General features: G+C 35.1%; 1 protein-coding gene across 1 annotated transcript in view; it reads right to left on the reverse strand.

Annotated features, from left to right (window-relative positions):
- Positions 1-23,515, reverse strand: part of LOC132555518 (serine/threonine-protein kinase ATR-like) — a gene marked incomplete at its 3' end in the record, with an annotated part of 50,291 nt that overhangs the window by 20,079 nt on the left and 6,697 nt on the right. Inside the window, exons 9-39 of the mRNA XM_060219867.1 lie at positions 23,169-23,484; positions 22,508-22,638; positions 21,726-21,837; positions 21,385-21,464; positions 20,616-20,782; positions 19,943-20,010; positions 18,002-18,083; positions 16,781-16,875; positions 15,801-15,904; positions 14,588-14,683; positions 13,485-13,555; positions 12,901-13,008; positions 11,804-11,936; positions 11,466-11,615; positions 11,051-11,147; positions 10,182-10,256; positions 9,633-9,749; positions 9,056-9,151; positions 8,818-8,919; positions 8,414-8,509; positions 7,333-7,413; positions 6,557-6,649; positions 6,128-6,213; positions 5,624-5,695; positions 4,755-4,874; positions 4,192-4,296; positions 2,487-2,601; positions 2,123-2,191; positions 1,424-1,512; positions 585-720; positions 246-388 (exon numbers count right to left, since the gene is read on the reverse strand). Of these exons, the coding sequence (XP_060075850.1) occupies positions 246-388; positions 585-720; positions 1,424-1,512; positions 2,123-2,191; positions 2,487-2,601; positions 4,192-4,296; positions 4,755-4,874; positions 5,624-5,695; positions 6,128-6,213; positions 6,557-6,649; positions 7,333-7,413; positions 8,414-8,509; positions 8,818-8,919; positions 9,056-9,151; positions 9,633-9,749; positions 10,182-10,256; positions 11,051-11,147; positions 11,466-11,615; positions 11,804-11,936; positions 12,901-13,008; positions 13,485-13,555; positions 14,588-14,683; positions 15,801-15,904; positions 16,781-16,875; positions 18,002-18,083; positions 19,943-20,010; positions 20,616-20,782; positions 21,385-21,464; positions 21,726-21,837; positions 22,508-22,638; positions 23,169-23,484 (3,405 nt within the window). The remainder of the gene's footprint in view (positions 1-245; positions 389-584; positions 721-1,423; positions 1,513-2,122; positions 2,192-2,486; positions 2,602-4,191; positions 4,297-4,754; positions 4,875-5,623; positions 5,696-6,127; positions 6,214-6,556; positions 6,650-7,332; positions 7,414-8,413; positions 8,510-8,817; positions 8,920-9,055; positions 9,152-9,632; positions 9,750-10,181; positions 10,257-11,050; positions 11,148-11,465; positions 11,616-11,803; positions 11,937-12,900; positions 13,009-13,484; positions 13,556-14,587; positions 14,684-15,800; positions 15,905-16,780; positions 16,876-18,001; positions 18,084-19,942; positions 20,011-20,615; positions 20,783-21,384; positions 21,465-21,725; positions 21,838-22,507; positions 22,639-23,168; positions 23,485-23,515) is intronic.

A 23,515-nucleotide genomic window follows, 5' to 3' on the forward strand; every position in this document is an offset into this window, starting at 1 on the left:
TCAATTTTTAAGAATGATAATGAAATTTCATTCATCATAGGTTTATCCTATGAACAATAATATTGTAGATAAAGAAATACTTTGTACTGTAATACCACATACAACTGACATATTAAGTATGGTTACTACAATTAGAAGTCAGTCATGAAAAGGTTGGTATGGTATTAAAATGAATTCTTTATTTCAACATTCATGTAATTTCAAAACATACTGCACCTAAATTTTTTTTATAAAAATGAATTTACTTTGAGCTGAGGAATGGAATGAGAATTTCCTGAACATGATCTGGGAATCGTTTCCAGATGCGGCCCGAGCTCCCATCACCAGTCTTTGGCTCAGTTATTTTGTATGTTTTCAGCAGTTCTTGTAAGGCAAATGCAGCAGTGTCCTGACAGTACAAATTAAAAATAGTACCAATTCCTGTTTCAATACATTTTCAGTCTAGGTGATATATTTTGTAACAAAGTTTATTAAACTGGCTATACATGTACCAGAATTCAAATCTGATTTATTAGAAGTTAAGAGAAGTACAGACTCCATGATTCTTTAAGAGATTTATCTCTGGTACAAATGTCTCCTGTTACCTGTATCCTGGACTCTGGAGCAGCAAGAAAAGCATTGATGATTTCACTGATGAGTTCAAGAGCAAAATTTTCCTCCTCTATATTGGCATGGTATTTAGCTAAGTCTGCTTTCGGGTTGTTACACATTAACTCTAGTCTGAAATACATTCATTAACATTGCGATAAAAATTAAAAACTAAAATCTAATATTTTATTAATTTTAAATATACTTTGATTTTACCGTTGGCTTACTGAGAGCAGATTATTTCCAAATAAATCAACACAAATGAAAAGGATAAAAGAAGAATTTTAAAAATTGAAGAAAAAATAAAATGTCTCACAGTGACATATAATGCCCAACCAACAATCAAGATTAAGTTTGGATCTCTTCAGTGTAATTGACTTTGTTAAGAGGTTTTATAATGAATAATGAGATAGTATAAAAGAAATTAGGATGAAATGATAGAATAAAGGCCAAGGGCAGCACTATATGCCCCTGACCATAAAAAAAAACCACCAAAAATTTGATAATTTGAAATATACAGAAAATTTGACTGTAGTTTTCATAACATACATAAATATCTTAATTAGAAAGTAGCTTTTAAAAAAGTATAAATGTATTGAATTAGAAGATGCTTCAGACAACAAAACCCCTGCTTCGTTTTGTACCTGAACCTGATCAGGTGTAAATATTGATGATACTGTGGAGTAAATATGAACCAAATATGCTGAGACATCCACAAGTTATGACATTGGTTGGGAATGTAAATAAACAGGATGAGAAGAAATAGTTGGTAACATAATTATGTTTCTATAACCCAAAATAATAATGGATTTGGCATAAAAATGTGTTTACTTACCTGCCTGGATCTATAGCACCTAGCTCTCCAATACACTCTGCGTAAAGGCACTGTGCTCGAGGATCTGTCTCACGGCAGCCTTGTAGGAGCTGAAACATTCCAAAAGCACATACACCATCAAGGTTTAAAAATTATACACATTTTCAATAATATCTTGTAGAAATTTTACTGAATGAACCATAAAAAAAACACTTTTAACTGTGAAATATATCTTACTTCTAATTATATTTATCAAAACTGGCAACACAAAAAGAAATACAGGATTGATATTACTGTTTGAGGAAAACAGATTTCAGCAAAAACTCATCTAGTCGGCCAGGTGACTAGGGAATCCAATCCAAAAACCTTTTGTAAATGGTAACTGCATCACTATCAGACCTTAAAGCCACCCACCCCCAACAACTGAACGTATAATCAAGCACTGCACAGGTGTTTCTTTAAGAGGTGTTTGATTTTACGCCACTGTTGAAAATAGAACAAAATCCTGAACATGAGAAACTCTGCACATTAAAATATGTAAAAGAAACTGTTGTCTGTTTGAATGTTTCTGTTGAGAAATATATACTTTTTATTTCAAATTATATGTTTTTATTACTTAACGAAACAATGAAGCCACAAAAATGTTTATAATGTCTCTTCAGGAAGGTTTGATGGTTATGTACCTATCTGAAAGTACAAACCAAAGTCTTATTAACTTACCAGAGAAACCAGATTGGAGATTACTGGATCTGCTGTCTCATTACTGTTCACATACTCGTACAACTTATCCTGCAGGATAGAAAACTTTATAACTGTTTTTTTTTTGTAAACCCAAACATACACTAACAGCTATCCTTATTAGCAAACAGTTGTAGGCAGTTTTCTTGTTTGTTCAATTTCACAAAGGTATCATATTCATAGTAGTATATAGTTAAAATGTAAACCCAATTTTCTTTTAGCCTGAAACTTATTTTTACCGCCCCAAGTACACAAAACGCTGCAGAGTCCAATGCTTTAATGAATGAGGTATCATACATAAAACAATCAGATAACAGTTGTAACGAAACATAATCTGGATACTCACCTTTTCATCACGGAGAAGTTTGAGGAGTTTAGACAAAGCATGTCTCCTGACATCAACACTTTCGTGGGCTATCCCTTTGGTGGAGTTGGTCAAAGATGTCTTTAAATCCGACTGGCTGGAGGTCACAAAAATCGTAAAATAAAAACATTATATCATACGGCTGTCCAAGATCACTACATAAATCTCAAATATTAACTAACTTGTCTGAACAAGACAAGTTTAAAAACATTTCATCACCAACATCATGATACCCTGGTGGTCATCATAAATCAGAACAGTGAATAACACATTTCATTTCCTAATAAAGTGGAACTTCTCTAAACCAACCATGCATGGGAAATCAATATCTGGCGATCTCAGAGGTAACGTTACATACATGTACATATGGTCTTATGTAGCCAATATCGGAGTGTTCGCTTGTCCGAAAGTGTTATCGACCAAAATGCTTGATGAATATGTGTTTTTTATTGATCAGTATGAAAATATATCTTCTAAAACAACATTTGATTAATATTTCCATTCTGTATGTGTTAAGATAATATCATTTAATTTCTCAGGATTTAGATGGGAAACTTTGGCTTTCCAACTCTGCATCAGAACTTATTTTCACTTTATTGCTAGCCAATTCTTGCTTCGGCAAAATGATAGACTTGATCCTTATGGTTTTGTCATTGGAGGTAACTATACATTATGTTTATTATAATAACCCTTCTGATCAGGGTAGGTGTTGTGTACAAAGCCTAGCCATGACCGACATACATGCCAGGGGGCAAAGATTTCACGGTCTGCTTGTTGGAACTGATATCTTGATTGTTCAGGTAAGGATTTTCCGAGTTATAGTATATTTTGATCATATCGCACACAATTTTTGTTCGGTATTTTGAATTGAGAGGGGTCAAAATTGGGAAAGTTGATATAATTTTAATAAAGAGGACATCATTCTGTACATGGCCATGAGAAGAATTGATGTGAGAAAGTTCTACTGTGTTGTGACCACTGTACAGTGAAGCTTAGAACATGTTTCACTAGTGATTTTTTTTATAACAGATACATGTTGAGGGTGTTAAATTTGACACTTTCAAATGATGAAATGTTAAGAGATAACTTTTATGAGAAATAACACATTAGGTATAAATACGATAAAACCGACGGGAAGAATACTCAGATTCTGACAAAACAGGACATTAGAATACTTTTACAAGGGTCAAATAAAGGCAAAGTAGAAAAACACTGGTGATTGTGTTAGGTGTGATGACAGAATAATCAAAGTTCAGATAGGCAGGATGTTGAATACCAGTATGTATTCAAAAGATTTCACAACAGCTCCAACAAAAGATTCATTTTTATCTTATAAATGTTTCTTGAAAAGAGACAGAAAAGAGGTTTATGAATAAATTACGTAGAGGCACATTGCGGGTAATCTTAATAGCTTATTACGTTATAATAATATGGACTAGGGGGCTATAACAGCTGTAGTGCTTGCCAAAACTTCAGTATTACCCGGCCAACAAGTAAATGCTTAAATAGACGTCAAGATATCGAAGCTGCTGGCTGAGTTATGTACCTGAAGAGAGGCAATTTAACTATTTACTGCAAAATAGAATTTTTAGGGGACTTACGAATTACATAATGAAGTAAAATGCCCAAATTGAAGGTGTACCAAGGACAGTGCAATGGGGACAAACAGTTGTTATACAAGACATACCTCGAGGGACTTTCCACATACTGCTTTAGGACACCATTACACTCAGCTAGTTCTGGTATGTCAGGCAGAAAGTAGATCTCATGGAAATGATCATGTAACACTTCCCTGTAATTACAGATAAGTTCTCTTTCATCAAACCACTTACAATTGTACAAACACTGAATATTCACAGATATTATACTTTTCTCTAATTTTTTGTATACATCCTTGTACTATTCAGTCACCCTATTAATGTCTCAAGACAAGAGACAAATGGGCCTCATAGTCATCAGGATATAGAAGAAGAGATAGTGGGGGACAATTTTAACAATTATGGAGTACATTCAACAATCTATTTTACTTTAGCCAGAGTATTGTTTTGGATTTGTTTTTGGCAAGTTTCTTGTAATCTGTGACAAAGGCAAGAAAAATAACAACATTTTGTCAATTTAAGTAAAATTTAAGCCAGTTTCAGCTCAGTGGCACAAGGGAAACTCAGTAAAAATAGATTTTTCAATACAGAGGTCACCGTATCCATCTTGGATTTAAAACCAATCTCATTCATACACTGGTTATAAACTAACCTGTTATCTACAATGATGTAGGAGAAAATGTCTGCAACCTGTTTTGGGAGCGGTTCCAGAAGAGGCAGAAGTGTGGCGATGATCTGTGACATCATCTGTCCCAGAAAGGGCAACTCCAGGCTGTTAAACACAAGACATGTAACCACTGAAGCAATTTACAAAGTCTCAATCCAAACACCAGCATGTTAGTGTGTTTATATTGTGTATTTATAGCCAAGGTCTAAGATCTTCAATGACAGCTCATGAGTGTGTTCTCCGACTGAATATTAGAAATCACATACTGTACCTGGAAATTTTTTACCCTATTTAATGTTCGACCTTTACATCCGTGGACAGGGAGGGCAAAAATTTGTTACTTTTATAACCCTTTAATCTAAACCTCAGTGAGTGGGAAGAACATGAGGCAAATTGTGCATTATGGTCGCAGGTGAAAGTAACCAGGGCAAAAATATCTGTATACAAAAGTACAAAGATGGATCACATGACTGTCTTGCCATTCAGTAACCATATAAATTTTATGCTTTGGCTTATTACATGTGTAATATAACCATTACACATGTAATGTTATCATTATTCACTGAAATAAGGCTAGGATTGTGCCAATACTGTGATTTTATAAACATTTTAATAACCTGGTCCTCTAACCTTCTGGGTATCCTGAAGTATACTACAGGGTATTGAGGTTAAATGTTGGTACATTAGATGCAATCAATTTAGTAAATATTTACCATCTATTAAATTTCACACTTTATATACCAACCACATTAAATGTAAAACCTTGCAGAATATCCAGTAGACCAGGCCTGCATGAATTTTGTCTGTAAAATAAGACATTTAAGCTTCATAGACTTGTTTTTATGAAGACATACCTAGTTACAAAACAGTTCCAAGCCCGACAGGATACCTCCATCATCTGTTTGTCCTTGCACTTGAGCCCAATCCTGCCATCAACAAGAACATATTTATTTATCTAAACATAAAAAATTGATTCATTTTATAGCAATTGTGAAACAAGCTACAATTTTAAGCTTATATTGATCAGTCTTTTTGGTATGGATTGCAGAATGTGAGGGTCTAACTGTGGGAGTACCTTAGGTAAGTCCACGTATTCGGGCAGATGACCACATACCTTTTCAACCCTCAGAGAAAGACAAGTGCATAACCACTAAGCCATGTGACCACCCTTAATTTAATCTTTGTAGTCAATTTTCATAATAAAAAAACTTGCTATGCGTGCAGTGTAAGTGACATTAAACATAAAGCCATACATATTGATTTTATGAAATGTAGCACTAAGCAGGGAGTGTTTAATTGCACAACTTTGTTATTTGAAAGTACAAGAAGTACACTATATTCAATCATCAAAAACTTACCTAAGAGTGTTGACAACTTTGTGACGGATAACGCCAATGTATTTTGATCCCATCAGACGGATGATAGAAGTCAAACTCTCCAGTGTCTATCAAAATGAGGTCATAAAACATTAGGTTAATTCTGATCAAATGTATACTCCATCTTGTCATACAAATTACACATGTATACCTATATCCACACACGCACGCACGCACGCACACGCACACGCACACGCACACACACACACACACACAACTTAAACATATCCCACTCTATACTCATTCTCTAAGTTTGTACAATAAAAAAAAACAAACACAAACAGTCCATTTGATGAATTCTGCAAGAAAAAAAACCAAAAAACACAAAAACTCCCAATTCATGAAGTTTTTGGTATAGCTACTAAAATTTGCTCCAGGAGATAAAGAGAAACAAATACAGTTTACACTTACTAGTATTTTGTCCTCCAGTGGAATGCTAACAGTCAGTAGTTGTGAGTCAAAGAAAGCTATCACTCCCAGCAGACGAGGCTGGAGGTAGGCTGCCTACAACAGGGTGAATATGATGGTTTTATTGCCTTGGTAACAACTAAGGTCAAGGTTGAGGAAGAGACTCCTTGTGGTAGCTGATGGCTACCTCAATGAACAACGTATGAAAGACCTGCTACATACTGACCACAGCGATTAGGGTAAAGTGTCTTGCTCATGGACACAACCATAGCAGTATAAAAAAGTCTGTTTCTCAGCTTTCAGGGAGATACAAACCACCCCCAGTAGAGAGCATCTTATCAGACACTTTGGATCTTCACCTGTACTTACATTGGCCAATGCTCTACTGACTGACTTAAAGGTGACAAACACAGAAAATTAAAATAGTACTTTTCCTGTCGTTTTGCATTCTTCAAGTATTAAAAAAAAATATCAGCATAAATATTTATTTTGAAAATGTGTAAAAACACAAGAAATTAATAAAAAATAATACCAAAGGGTGTCATGGCTACTAGAAATCTTGTGCAAGTTATCATTCCTGAAACCGGAAGACCTGTGACGTCATTTGAGACCAAGTCATTTTTGCCATTTTTGTTGTTGTATAGACGAATGATATGGACAATTATAAATTTTTCTGGACTGCCACTCTGAACAAACAAGTAAATGTCCTATCAATTTATAAGACAGAGAAGAAATTACACTGGAAGAATATCATATAGACCATAAAAGTGCTGGCATACCATCTGTTCTGATGTGGTGATATCTTTGGGTCCCTGATAGCTCTCATCATAGGTAGCCAGTACACGCAATCCATTGAAGACCTGAATGATGGAAAGTTATTGTAAGTAACTATTTAATGTAACCTGTATGAAAGACTTCACAGTAACATCAACTTGTGGGAAATGTTTTCCAGTACTGAAAACAATGTCCAGAGGTGATCCAATTTGATTACACTTTAAACATACTTACCAGTACTTACTCGGATTTCAGTGAAATCTGTATCTAAGTATGACTTCTTAGATTTGATCTAGTAATAAGCTCACTCATACATACCTGTTGCTGTTATGTCAAATTACCAGAAAATTATGTTTCATCACCCTGCAATTAAGAGGCCTTACTTACTGGTAGTCTGTACATACCTGTGAATAGTCTGTACATACCTGTGAATGGTCTGTACATACCTGTGAATAGTCTGTACATACCTGTGAATAGTCTGTACATACCTGTGAATAGTCTGTACATACCTGTGAATAGTCTGTGAATAGTCTGTACACACCTGTGAATGGTCTGCACACACCTGTGAATGGTCTGCACACACCTGTGAATGGTGCACACACCTGTGAATGGTCTGTACATACCTGTGAATAGTCTGTACATACCTGTGAATAGTCTGTACATACCTGTGAATAGTATGTGAATAGTCTGTACATACCTGTGAATGGTCTGTACACACCTGTGAATGGTCTGTACACACCTGTGAATGGTCTGTACACACCTGTGAATAGTCTGTACATACCTGTGAATAGTCTGTACATACCTGTGAATAGTCTGTGAATAGTCTGTACACACCTGTGAATGGTCTGCACACACCTGTGAATGGTCTGTACACACCTGTGAATGGTCTGTACACACCTGTGAATGGTCTGTACATACCTGTGAATAGTCTGTACATACCTGTGAATGGTCTGTACATACCTGTGAACGGTCTGTACATACCTGTGAATAGTCTGTGAATAGTCTTTACATACGTTGAATGGTCTGTACATACCTGTGAATAGTCTGTGAATGGTCTGTACACACCTGTAAATATTCTGTACATACCTGTGAATAGTCTGTACTAAGACGTAGGAGTAACTCCTGGTGAGTTCTTTGAAAGTGGAGTCGCACTAGTCCTCCCAGGTCAACCTCTGTTTCATTCTGTCAATATTGTTACAATGTAAACTATTATGCTGTGTTACTAATGGCATCTATATCACTTGTATACTTGTATCATCAGCAATAAAATTTATTATTTATTAGTTATTAATTAGGTATAATATTTTTTGACACTTTCAAACATTCAGAGATAAAAGTTTGTTTACAGACAAAAACCAAAAACTTGAATTTCTGAAACAGATTTTGGCTAATCTGAAAATATTGAATTAAAGATGAAGTGAACCAAGTGACCAAAATCTTGGTTTGTGTTTTTGCTTGCATTTTGAATATGGAGAGGATTACATAAATACCTGTAGGAAAGTGATGGCTCTTTCCATCTCAGCTTTACCACAGTGACACACTAAGTAAGTGTAGGTGTACTTAATCATCTCCAGTAGAAGCTTCATCCGACTCTGTAAACAAAAGATGAGCATCAATACCTGTCTGTAGCCATGGAAACGTACAATAACACCTGTCTAGAAACAAGTACACAGTAACACCTGTCAAAAGTGACACTTTTCTACAATGCGATATTGAGATACTACTTACTGGCACGTTGAGTAGTGTGGCCATCAGTTTGATCAGAGAAGAGGCTTCAGGTGTAGCTTTGCTAACCAAGTGGGGCACCATGTACTTCTTTGTTCCCTGAAGATATGACCATTACAAATGTGTTTATGTCCATCTTTACAAAATCTACCTTATACAAAAATATTGTTTTACAGTTGATATAAGAAAGTCTCGGTGCTGTTTTACTGTATACAGAAAATAAAAATTCCTTTCTTGTTAAGTTAATGTTTACTCCATTATACTGTATACCGGGAAGTGTTATCTTTGTTTAATTTTTGCATATTTTCGTTCATTAACAGGAAGGGGGAATCCATGATAGGGGCGAAAACTTGTTACACTTACATAACTCTCTGAGAGCAAAACGAACTTGAGGTGAATTTACGTATAATGGTACAAAGGGAGAGAATAACCAGGTATACAGTATTAACATAATCTTTTTTCTATCAATCTTCTAATCAAAACAGGTGTAGATTTTTAATCTTTAGCAACAGTAACTGTATCACTGTGTAATTGCTATAACTAATCATTCTGACTTATTGTATATTTGATAAGATCTTACCTGTAGAAATAACTTAATGTCTGTGAAATCTAGGACTTTGGCAACGTCTCTGAGGATAGCTTCTGGGCTGCGGCCCCCTGGAGTCACCTGGGCTTGGTGCATGGCTTCAACAAGGAACTACAATGTACACAGAGCTTATAGTGAATCTAAGCTTTATAAAAGACATCTGACATATCAACTTATCTGTAACTTCATGTACTCTAGACATACTGGATTTCGTTCAGTCAAATTGGCCAACGATTAACATGCACATCCACAATTATTGCTATGGAAACATGATATAGAAACTGCAGTTATTGTGATTGTATTTTAGAGCAGTACTTACAGTGTGAAAAAAGCTAAAACTTCTATGCTTACAGTACCTTCATCCTCATCAAGGTACAAATATTTTCACTATGCTAGTGGAACACTTTCAAGATTCAATGTCAAAGCATTTTTCTATATGGCCATATTTAAAAGCCAATTTAACTTCAGTCAAAGATATTTGATCACAAACATAACCAAATGTGCTTAAGTCTATCTCTATTTATTTTTAAATTGCTGGCATACCTTGCAAATTGACAGTCTTGACTTCATAAATAAATCCTGAGTCTTTGTTTTCTTGAATTGTGCCACAGACTTCAACTATAAAAGAGAGTGTATATACTGATTCCAATGAAACTAGTATTCTGTCTAAGATTCTATGTCTTATTTAGTAATATCTGGATATTAAGGCACAAGAATCTCAGCCGACCATACAAGTGATTTATTTTAGATCTTTCGACCAAGTAAAGTTTCATCATTATTTGAGAATTATTAGGTTTCCCTTCCCAGAGACTGACAGACGATAAAACACATTAAATTTTTTTTTAAAAGTTTGCTGCGAAAATAACTGCGAATGTCCGTTATTCTGAAAAAAGGAAGAATAATATGATGTGAAAATATATTATTTACTGTTACACATTCTGACAACTGTATAAAAAAAGTGGTGCACAAGCATACTGATTTCTAAAATCAAATTATTCACAAAATCATCATCAGAAAAAAAAAGTTGGATACTTTTTTTTTTTTTTTTTTAACTTCACGGAGCAGTACATCCTTAATTGCAGATAACATTTTCAGTTATGTACAATTTCACACAGAAAAAGGAAACAAAATATTACCAACAATACAAGGAGGAGACAAAAAACAGAAAATATTTACAAGACCTGAATGCATCTGCTCCTATGTAAACCAGAATCTGATCAGGTTTAGAAATTTATATGATAATATGGGTAAAATGTGAACCAAACTTGTAGAGAAGTGGTCAAGATATGATATTGATTGTGAATGGGTTGGGAGGGACGGACACACATGTATTACATCCCAATAAATTTGTGGTGGATTTATTGTACAATAATGAGAGTAAGCACTAATTGCCTATACAATGACCAACTTACCTGTTCATAAGCCACTGCAGAAATCAGTGGTACTGGAGACAGCAGGTTTTCTAGGAGGCTGACAATGACTACCAGGATCAGATCATCACCAGCCAGTCTGACAAAAATGCAAAAATACAGCCATCATCTGATGGTCTCAATACAAACCTTACAATCCAGCACTAGAAATATCTCAGCAACACATACAATGGCTATTGTTTTTGCTTGATTGGAAATATCTGTACATAAGTTGCTATTGACAAGGAATTCAAAATCATGTACAATAGTAACACTACATAAAAGATTTTTTTTTTATGTTAAGCTTTCAATAATAAACTACAAAAGCTATCATAAATTTGATAAAACAACACATAACAGTTATACACAAGGACGACCATAAATTACCACTCTGATAACAAAGCTTTGATACACTGACCTGCCAAGCTGTGACACTGTGAGGAGAATTGTTTCTTGTAGTCGAATATTTCCGTCCTCACGAGCCTTATCAAGTGAAGTCTTTAGTTTGCGTACCATGAGATTATTTAGGTCGCTGAAACCATCACCCACCAAAGAATTTATGATCTGACTGAAAAAAAGAAGAAGAAGAAAGAAACTTGAGTTTTTGTATTATATTCTAGTGCGTAATATGTAGATTTGTAATCTTGTAAATCCAGGAATGAACACTGCCCTGCAATATGAGACAATGAAAATAGCAGTAACAGTGCAGTACCTGATAGTAAGTAAGATGCCGTTCAAATGGTTTCCTGTACATACCTGAATCTGACCCGTACTTTATAGTCATTATCTTCAATCAGACACAGACATGTATTCAGCATGCCCATAGTGGCTTGGTTGTTGCTCCTCAGACCAATATGTCCAAACATTCTTCTTAGACTGTTTATCATCGCTGTAATAAGCAGGAAATCAAATCATCAAGAGTTTATCATCGCTGTAATAAGCAGGAAATCAAATCATCAAGAGTTTATCATCGCTGTAATAAGCAGGAAATCAAATCATCAAGAGTTTATCATCGCTGTAATAAGCAGGAAATCAAATCATCAAGAGTTTATCATCGCTGTAATAAGCAGGAATTCAAATCATCAAGAGTTTATCATCGCTGTAATAAGCAGGAAATCAAATCATCAAGAGTTTATCATCGCTGTAATAAGCAGGAAATCAAATCATCAAGAGTTTATCATCGCTGTAATAAGCAGGAAATCAAATCATCAAGAGTTTATCATCGCTGTAATAAGCAGGAAATCAAATCATCAAGAGTTTATCATCGCTGTAATAAGCAGGAAATCAAATCATCAAGAGTTTATCATCGCTGTAATAAGCAGGAAATCAAATCATCAAGAGGACACAAGTTCTAACAATATGTACCCAGCAATAAGCCCATCTCTGGAAAAAAAGGCCCATCAATATCTAATGCATTTTTAATAGAAATGCTAACTAATTTAATTGATCCCACATCAAATTTACAAAATTTATTGAAATTAGGGATTTATGTTCCTTCTGAATTTAATTTTAACCAATTTTGATTTTTCTAAGTGGTCTCCATGGTTTCATTAACTTTGGCCCTTAGCATCACCGAAGAAACTAGAATGATGAAACAGCAGTATGATGCAATTTAATTCAATATTTAATTCTACTGTATCTAATTCTAAATTCAAACTGAATGGTGATATATTAACTTTGAGCGTTTTGTACAAATCTTTATTTTTTAATAAGCCCACTTTCCCTCTGAGAACCATAGAATATACAATGGTCTCTTTGATTTAATGACAAATAAATAATTTACTATCACAAGAAGGTTTATCAGTAATATGGTGAAATCATATGGAATTTTAAGATGTATATGTCATACTGACCTAGCTTGACCTCTTGGTTTTCTGTGTCCAGTAAAGTAAGGAACTTTGAAAACATGTTTGGATCAACAAGTCTTGGTCGCTCCTTGGTCGACTTACAGGACTCTTTGTCTGCAAAAATAATGACAATAAATATGAATAGGAGACACACTGTATGTAATACTGACCTTGTAATTTTTCACAGGAGATACACTGTATGTAATACTGACCTTGTAATTTTTCACAGGAGATACACTGTATGTAATACTAACCTTGTAATTTATCACAGGAGATACACTGTATGTAATACTGACCTTGTAATTTATCACAGGAGATACACTGTATGTAATACTGACCTTGTAATGTATCACAGGAGATACACTGTATGTAATACTGACCTTGTAATTTTTCACAGGAGATACACTGTATGTAATACTGACCTTGTAATTTATCACAGGAGATACACTGTATGTAATACTGACCTTGTAATTTATCACAGGAGATACACTGTATGTAATACTGACCTTGTAATTTATCAAAGGAGATACACTGTATGTAATACTGACCTTGTAATTTATCACAGGAGATACACTGTATGTAATACTGACCTTGTAATTTATCACAGGAGATACACTGTATGGTCTGTGAGGTAGAAGTGGTCCCCAGTGTCTTAAAACTGCTGAAACAGTTAATAAAACATCACCATGGTTACAGAAACATCCAGATTATTGACTTTTGATGATTCACTATAGGAAAACAATCCTGCTGATTATTTCTTCATGATGAATAAGTATCCTTAAAATGTGAAAAAATTCAGACAAGAGGGGAAACAAACTTTCAAAAAAAAAAAAAAAAAAAAAATAAAAATAAAAAAAGGCTGAATATTACAAATAATCAACATAAATCTAAGCCCCACTCACATTACTTGCATACCCTCTTCTTGCTGAACTGATCACTTGATCCAGGCCTTTGAATTGCTCAAAACAATAGTCCTTGAAAGTCATGTACTGCTCAAACTGATATTTATTCTTATCCTTACAAAGTATTTCTATCTTTTGTGTCAACACCTTACATAGTGTTAACTTGTGTCACACAAGACTGTTTCAAAACAGTTTTATTGGAATAGTGTCTTCAAATGCCAAATTTTCACCTGTTTTCCTACAAAGTTTCACTTCACAGCATATTTCCTATAACTGCCCATTTTTACTTCTTAACATATTGCCTATAAATGTTCACTTTTACTTCTTAACATATTTTCTGTAAATGTCCACTTTTACTTCTTAACATATTGCCTGTAAATGTCCACTTTTGCTTTTTAACATATTTCCTATAACTGCCCATTTTTACTTCTTAATATATTGCCTATAACTGCCCACTTTTACTTCTTAACATATTTTCTGTAAATGTCCACTTTTACTTGTTAACATATTTCCTATAACTGCCCATTTTTACTTCTTAACATATTGCCTATAACTGCCCACTTTTACTTCTTAACATATTTTCTGTAAATGTCCACTTTTACTTGTTAACATATTTCCTATAACTGCCCACTTTTCCTTCACAACCTATTTCCTAAAAAAAACCCAGTTTTACCTCACAACTTATTTTCCATACCTGGTAAATTTGCAACTCAAAAGTAGTTTTACCCGAGAACTATTTCTTACACTTGCCCAATTTTCACTGACAACTGTTTTCCTACCACAGTGTTTACCTGACAACACTTTTCCTGCAGACAACACATGCCAGTTTTCCTACAGTATCTGCCATCGTTTTCTGTATTTCAGGGTCTCTGTCATCCACCAAGGCACTAAAAATAATAAAAATTTCAGGTTTATTTATAACTGGTGATTTCACATGAAATGTGTTAATAATCATTAAAAGTAACAACACGGTATGAGAGAAGTAGACATAGGGTACACGATCTTTAGCTAGTGAAGAGAAATGTTTATAAGAACAGTTTATATCCCAGCTACTTTCAAGTTTATTCAAAACTAAGTACACCTACTCTCCACCATGTTACCATTATATATTAACATTTCCCTGGACCTCTTGTTATTGAAAAGTGGTTTGAATAACATATCTGACCCGGTAACCTTGAAAGTTAGTCAAGGCCATTTGTCTGAGCAATCTTCATATCATTCACCAAAGCATGCTACTGGCCCAGCATTTGACCAATGTGACCTTGAAAGTGAGTCAATGTCATTCATTTGAAAAAAAAAAAACTGACATTCATCCCAGCATGCTACTGGCTCAGTGTTTTTACATCAGGCCCCACTTGTATAAAACATCTCTCGAGATTTTCCTCAGCTAATATCTCCTTGAAAATATCATGTATGAAAATTCCTTAAGGAATTTCAGGACATCCCAGCCGATGCCTTCCTCCTGTTCCTTGAGAAAATTTTATACAAGCCATTTTTGAGGAGATATCAGCTGAGGAAAATCTCGACTTGAGGAAATCTCAAGGTGAGATGTTTTATACAAGTGGGGCCAGGTGTCCTAAGATATTGTGAAGTCATTTAAAGGCAGAAAGTGAAGCTAGAGGGATAGATAATGGATACTATGCTATGGCTTAAGCTTACTTAACCTTCAGTTAGGTGAGCTAACAAACTTTAACATCCAGGCAATGAAAAAAATACCATTACTCAATGTCAATTCATCTTCATTTTACACAGTTACATTTTGCCTATTTCATTTTGAAAATTAAAGAAATTCAAAACTATATTAAAACAACATTCAAAAAAACAAATAAAGTATTTAAAATTGAAAATTTTATCACATTCTGAAAAAATTCATTGGAACATCATGTATTCAGCACTTATTACTTCGTCAAGTTTTGGTAATCCTTCCATTCTGACCCTGTTTTGTATTTTATAAATCAAAGCTCTACCATCAAAATGTAATATGCTGACTTGTTGGTGACTTACTGAATAAGTTCGTAGACCAAATGATTAGCATTGGGTCCAAGGTGATGTAAGAGCAATGGAAAAGTGTTCAGTGCTGACTGTCGCATTTTACATTCACCATCTCCCTACAAAAGTATATATCACTGTTTAATATGTTAAATTTTATAGGCAAATCATGCCTGTAGACCAAAGATCCCATTCTAAAAGCATCAATTATTCTGAGATATCACTGTTCAAAATTGAGGATTTGATAGAAATTCAACAATAGGCCCACATACAGTGGAAACTTGATAATATCACATTTTTCTCTGACAATAATTATACTGTAAATCAGGAAACATAAATATATTATCAAATAAATCTATACTGGAAATTGTGGTGTTTCAGAACTTCAACAAAAAGTTCTCCTTTTTGCTTTAAACTTTTGAAGTACAGTTGTAAAAATTAAAATATTGAAAAAATATCCTTAGCAACACGGTTTTTCCTATCTATATTTGCAGAAAATTGCCACTATTCCCAGGAATGTTCCAAGATCCGTTCATTAAAACTTAAAGCTATGTATAGTATACACCCTCAGTCTGTTGAGTTAGATATGAAAACTAACTAATAAACTATAATTATGGTCTGTGAAACATGAACTCCTTCCAAGTTCACTCACAAATGACTGCATATCAAATCTTCTAAGATTACTTCTCACTCTGTCTATTGTTTAACAGTAAATTTTCTGTTTGGAAAAGTGTAATAAAAATAATCCCTGTCAACTGACCACAACACCATGGTTGATGCCTTTTGTCAAGATGAGTGGGGTTTGAACTTGGGATAAAACATGGAAAGTATTGGGGTCACATTTCTGAACATGTTCCCCAGTACTCCAGTTTCCTCTCACCGTGAGATTTATGTGCTCTGATCTAGTCAGGAAGAAGTGATTAAGATATTTTTTTCCTTCATAAAATTTTGATACAAATGCCCTGCACTCAAAAGCAATCGACTTTAATACTCACAAAAGCTTGCCTAAAGACATGAACCCTCCATTTTGGGGCAACATCTTTAGGCAGAAAGGACAAGACATGTAGACTTTCATGTTTAACAGCATTATCTGAAAAACAAAAACATAGAGATGGTATAATGATTTCAATGTTTCTACATCCATCTTACATGTTCCTACCATGTTTGTCCAGTGATAACCAATTAGGCCAATAATTTACTTGTAATTCAAAGAAGGGGATGGCCTAATTACCTGACAAAAAACATCAAGAACAAGAGGCCCAGAGGGCCTGTATTGCTCTACCGGATCTTTATGACCAACATTACTATATCTGTGGATATGTTCCATTTAACACATTTGACCCCTGTGACCTTGAGTATGGGTCAAGGTTATTTTTTTTTTTTGCAAACTTTGTTGGGCTTAATCAAAGGAACCTTCCAGTCAAATATGATAACTCTACGCCTTTCGGTATTTCAGAAGAGTTGTTTAAATGAAAAGTTGACGGACGCCGCGCTATGGCGTAAGTTCATTTGGCCGTTTGGGCCAGGTGAGCTAAAAAACCAACATGGCAACACAATCATGATTCAAACTCAAATTCCAATAAACTAAAGCAAAATATGAACAAAAGAAAGATTTACATGTAGACTCCTATAAAAAGTACAAGGAGAAGAAGATAAGGTGTCCCAGAAGAGTAAGCATCTTCTGTATCATCGACAACACTTGCGAGGTAAACTTTGTTCAATCCAAATAAGTAATGTCACATTCTCAAATGAGAAGGTATACAACAAGGGAACCCACTGGCAAACTTACGAGCATCAAATATGTCCAGCTTAATGTCACACAAAGAAACAGAATACTTCTCAATGAGATCAATATGGCGGCCATAAAACTTCCCCATAATTTTCACTACATTTTTCAGCATCCAAATGAAATAAGAACTGGAATGATGCAAAAATGCCATGTCTAACCAGACACTCATCCAGGGGAAGGTACAAGCCAATAAGTTAAATATCAAAAATACACTCAATAACATCAATACTTGACTGAATAAGTCAAAAACAAGAATTCAAAACCGAGAATCGGAAAAATAGAAAAGAACAAAGATTTGAACAACCAAAGTGAGAATGAAAATGATATCTTTTTTTTTCATCAATGTGAAATGTATTTAAACACCATTTTGATTCCATTGAATGAGTTGAGAAAAATAATAGTAAAATAAAATCTTCATAGTCCTCACCGAATTTCTCTGAGAGTTGTTGACTAAGTCTGACCACTTGCTTTGTGTGAGCCATCTTCATGTCCATACATGATGGGTCATTCTAGAATGGGCAAGTTATTACATTAATATTATTAAAAGTCATGGAAATTAATGTGTTTTACATAAACATTGCATGAGATTTAAACTTCAAAGAAGTTTTCCTGCTGTAAGTATAGCATATGGTACAATGGTCTGGAATAGAGTTGACCACTGTGTGTGATACAAAGAGTTTTCCTGCTGTAAGTAGTAGCCTATGGTACAATGGTCTGGGATAGAACTGACCACTGTGTGTGGTACAAAGAGTTTTCCTGCTGTAAGTAGTAGCCTACGGTATGATGGTCTGAGATAGGGTTGACTAGGGTATGTGGAAGAATTAGGATTTGCCTCCTTATGTAACTTAGTCTGTGATAGGTTTGGCCACTGAGTGTGGTAGAATGAGGATTTGCCTCGTTATATAGCTTAGTCTGTGATAGGTTTGGCCACTGTGTGTGGTAGAATGAGGATTTGCCTCGTTATATAGCTTAGTCTGTGATAGCTTTGGCCACTGTGTGTGGTAGAATGAGGATTTGCCTCCTTATGTAGCTTAGTCTGTGATAGGTTTGGCCACTGTGTGTGGTAGAATGAGGATTTGCCTCGTTATATAGCTTAGTCTGTGATAGCTTTGGCCACTGTGTGTGGTAGAATGAGGATTTGCCTCCTTATGTAGCTTAGTCCGTGATAGGTTTGGCCACTGTGTGGTAGTATGAGGATTTGCCTCCTTATGTAGCTTAGTCTGTGATAGCTTTGGCCACTGTGTGTGGTAGAATGAGGATTTGCCTCCTTATGTAGCTTAGTCTGTGATAGGTTTGGCCACTGTGTGTGGTAGAATGAGGATTTGCCTCCTTATATAGCTTAGTCTGTGATAGGTTTGGCCACTGTGTGTGGTAGAATGAGGATTTGCCTCGTTATATAGCTTAGTCTGTGATAGGTTTGGCCGCTGTGTGTGGTAGAATGAGGATTTGCCTCGTTATATAGCTTAGTCTGTGATAGGTTTGGCCGCTGTGTGTGGTAGAATGAGGATTTGCCTCCTTATGTAGCTTAGTCTGTGATAGGTTTGGCCACTGTGTGTGGTAGAATGAGGATTTGCCTCCTTATGTAGCTTAGTCTGTGATAGCTATGGCCACTGTGTGTGGTAGAATGAGGATTTGCCTCGTTATATAGCTTAGTCTGTGATAGCTATGGCCACTGTGTGTGGTAGAATGAGGATTTGCCTCGTTATATAGCTTAGTCTGTGATAGCTTTGGCCACTGAGTGTGGTAGAATGAGGATTTGCCTCTTTGGCCTCTGTGTGTGGTAGAATGAGGATTTGGGCCACTGTGTGTGGTAGAATGAGGATTTGCCTCGTTATATAGCTTAGTCTGTGATAGCTTTGGCCACTGAGTGTGGTAGAATGAGGATTTGCCTCGTTATATAGCTTAGTCTGTGATAGCTTTGGCCACTGTGTGTGGTAGAATGAGGATTTGCCTCTTTATGTAGCTTAGTCTGTGATAGCTATGGCCACTGTGTGTGGTAGAATGAGGATTTGCCTCGTTATATAGCTTAGTCTGTGATAGGTTTGGCCACTGTGTGTGGTAGAATGAGGATTTGCCTCCTTATGTAGCTTAGTCTGTGATAGGTTTGGCCACTGTGTGTGGTAGAATGAGGAGGTTATATAGCCTGGCCCTGTGTGTGGTTATGTTATATAGCTTAGTCTGTGTGTGGTAGAATGAGGATTTGCCTCGTTATATAGCTTAGTCTGTGATAGGTTTGGCCACTGTGTGTGGTAGAATGAGGATTTGCCTCCTTATGTAGCTTAGTCTGTGATAGGTTTGGCCACTGTGTTTTCTCGCTGTATGTAGCATGGTTTATGGTAAGTTTGAACAGTATATATCCCTGACTTACTGGTATCCAGGTAAGAGAAGCTATCCAACACATGGTTGTCAAGTCTTGAGGGTCAAGGTCTCCAGCATCTAAAACAGTAATGTCATATGACATTGGCAAAGGTCACTAAGTATCAAGCCCAAAAGTAAGACTATTTTAAAACCCAGAATTAGTAAGAAAGTCAATAAATACTGAAGACAAAGATATTTGATTGGAATAGGTTGTGTTATTGATAAATAAAAATCCTTTATACATATTAACTAGTTGTCAACAAAGAAAACGAAATATTGATAGAACAAGAGATCCCACAGGGATCTTAGCATTTGATCATTTGATCTCTATTATTCTTTCAAAATCCAAAATGGTAACTCGTTGGCTACTTTCTTTTCTGATTGGTCTCAAAATCAAATAAGTACAGGTAATGATAAAAGGAAACTTAAATATAAAATTCCAGCGAGATCTGTGCGCGAATATAAAGAAATAGGGATAGCAAAATTTGTTATGGAACACAGATCTTAGACGTAAGGTAATTTGAATAATGAAAGTATTATAACAATTGTGATGCATGTACACAAAATAATACACCTTGCTTCTTACTTTTTTTCTCTTTAATTTACTACAGTAAATAATTAAGTTTTAAAAAGCCAGTCATAAGGAAGAGCTTAGATCTTTGTAATAGAAACTTCTTCATTACCATAAGTACAAAGCAGGGTGGCAAATGTTTGTAAGATTGTTACAAGCATTTGATTGGTGGAATCAGATGACCAATCAGGACACAGTTGCAGGGCAGCGACAGCAGATGAAACTAATTCCTGACATGTTGTCAGAGGCAGCCAGTGTTGGAATGATGTGTATCCCAATCTATGGTGTTATGAAACATAAATTTAACTTAGCTTGGTATTGATTCCATAGTAAAGAATCCGATTGGTTAACATAAACCAAAATCATAGACAACATACCACTAAAGCTTCCAAGTACATTTTCATGTCTAAATTAAAAGATAAGTGTTAAGCAATGATATAGAATCTTTATTGAGTTTTCTAATGATATGATTTATGAAACAAATTTGAAAACTTTCAATTCTATTGAGAAGTTCCAAAAATAATTAAAGATCATTTCTCTCATATGATTGAATTTTCATGTAAAAATTGTAGAAAACTGTTATTTTCACATCAAACTTAGAGCAAAATTTGGCTCTATATGCATATTATTGTGTCATAATGCCATCAATTCTATGAATGTGATGTTATCTTATTATCTCTAATAACTTGCTGCAGTACTACTCACAGTATATTTGTACATCAGATAATTCTTCAGAAGTGTTCACTTTTATCAAAGATTTATCAAAACATTTTTATTCAAAGTCATGATACAGACAAAAAAAAATGAAAATTCAACCGAGAGGACAAAGACAATGTAACACTTCAAAACAGGCATCCAAAAGGGGATGATAACTGACTTACCTCGATATGTTGCGACTCTGTTGAAGGCATGTGATAAGTACCTGAACTAAGGCACACACTCCCGTCATGCTCTCCAAAACCTAGGAAACAAAGTTTCCTGATGTACATACAAATAAGAGCATGATGTGTACTTATTCAATCTTCAATATATCTTGATAAGACCCAAAGTGATCTTGATATTTGACCCCTATTCCTCAATATTGATAAAGTTCATCCTCTCTAATTTTCGAGACTAAATTTTCCAGGTGTGACTGTCCTCATGTATCTTCAGTTATCTAAATAGTCCAAGAAACAATTGAACCATGAACGTTACGGAGAAATTTGACAGGTAACAAGATTACCTTGGCCCCTCCATCTGTCACCATGGATATCAAGAAGGATAATTTACTGTTGATCATCCGTTGACACTTGGTCAGTTTGATACGACCATCCTTATTCATTGTCTCTGCCTTCCTAAAAACAGATAAAACCAGGCATGCAAAATACTTACAGCCATTCTTTCTATACAAAGGATATTCCATGGTTTCAAATGCCAAATCAATTATTCACTCTAAACCAGCAACACATGTTGTATTATGCCAATGATTCGTTTTTACCCTTTGGCAATACCATACAGTGAAAAATGACCCAATGATGTTCTTTCAACCTGAATTTTACAGCTGGTTGTGCCTGTGTTACTTTGAACAATTTTTTTTTTCATTATTATTTTCTTCCGGATTTTTCTGATTTTTCCTTATTTTTGGAAAAAATTACAGGGTAATAAGTTATGGGAAACAGCCATTTTTGTTATAAGATGGCAAAAATATCAATGTAATGATGCACCTCAACATTCCAATCTGTACAATACTGTAGTTCAGTTTCAGTATCTACAATTTGCAACAAACTCCATACCATTCTTAAATACAAAGTCTCTGGTACTGTACCCACATCAGTAGCTCAACACATAAATATACAGCTGGGACTTTGCTCATCTTATACAACAGCAATTAGCAAAACTCTACAAAATGCACTACCATCAAAAGAAGATCCAAGAGTTCCATTCACCCAGATTCCTATGTAAAACACTGCTTAAGATATTGCTAAAAATTGGAATAATTTTTTAACTTTAATAGTGATAAAACACCTTTTGCGTTGTCCATATTGTGATGGCTGGGCATCTTCCTTTCCAGATGTCATTCCTTCAGAAACTTGTTCAACACTATGAATATTGGCTACTTGAAGCATAACAGACTTGACCAATGGTGATACCACAAACTGGAGGAAAGTAAACACGAGAAAATCAGTTATACCATCAAACTTCTAATAAACTTTTAATTTCTTATCATTAATGAAGTGTACAAGACTTGGTGCAACAGCTATTGGATCTTTAGCATTTCTTTTGTCTTACTTTCACTTCATGGTATGAAATTTGAGAATTATCAATCTAGAAATACTTCTTATGAAATAGCAATTACAAATTTAAGTTGTCAGATTTTAAGATGGCCATCTGTCAGCAATTTTGTTTGGCTTTGTTTGTTTTTTTATCAGTCTTAAATCAAGTGGGCATTATAAGGACCAATGGGAATCCACATAGAATTTGGATTTGAGAATTTGAGAAAGATCCATCAACCATTTCTCAAGAAATAGACAATATCTTTCTAAGAAAACATAGATCACAGATGCAGGGTAGATAGCCTAATCTAATGAAAGTGGACTAAAAATATAAAATTCACACTATCTACCATCATCTTTATAAACATAATGAAGGTTTGAATATACACTTATCAAATGAAATAAGAATTTACCTGAAGATTTTGAAGTTGACCACAGTGGTTTAACAGAGTTGAAAACATATTGGTGACCAATGGACTGAAGATACTTCCAGATAGGGTGGACTGAGGAACTTTGTCAAGTATGTAGCTGATCATGTCCGACACCCCTTGCAGTAAACTGGTAGTCTGAAGGGACATCAATCCCTTCATGGTCAGGATCACAGATATCTTGGCTAGGAGGTATTGCATCTGTGACACAGACAGGTTAATGGGCTGCAGGGTGGCCTGATCAGCGTGGATAATTCCCTGGAGCACTAACGCCAGATTGTCCTCTACCTTCATTACCAACCTAACAAAGTAAAGGCTTACAGTCAGCTACC

The sequence above is a fragment of the Ylistrum balloti genome, unplaced genomic scaffold (genome assembly GCF_031769215.1).
Source record: "Ylistrum balloti isolate Yb309-2 unplaced genomic scaffold, AGI_CSIRO_Ybal_v1 Utg370502, whole genome shotgun sequence".
NCBI lineage: Eukaryota > Metazoa > Mollusca > Bivalvia > Pectinida > Pectinidae > Ylistrum > Ylistrum balloti.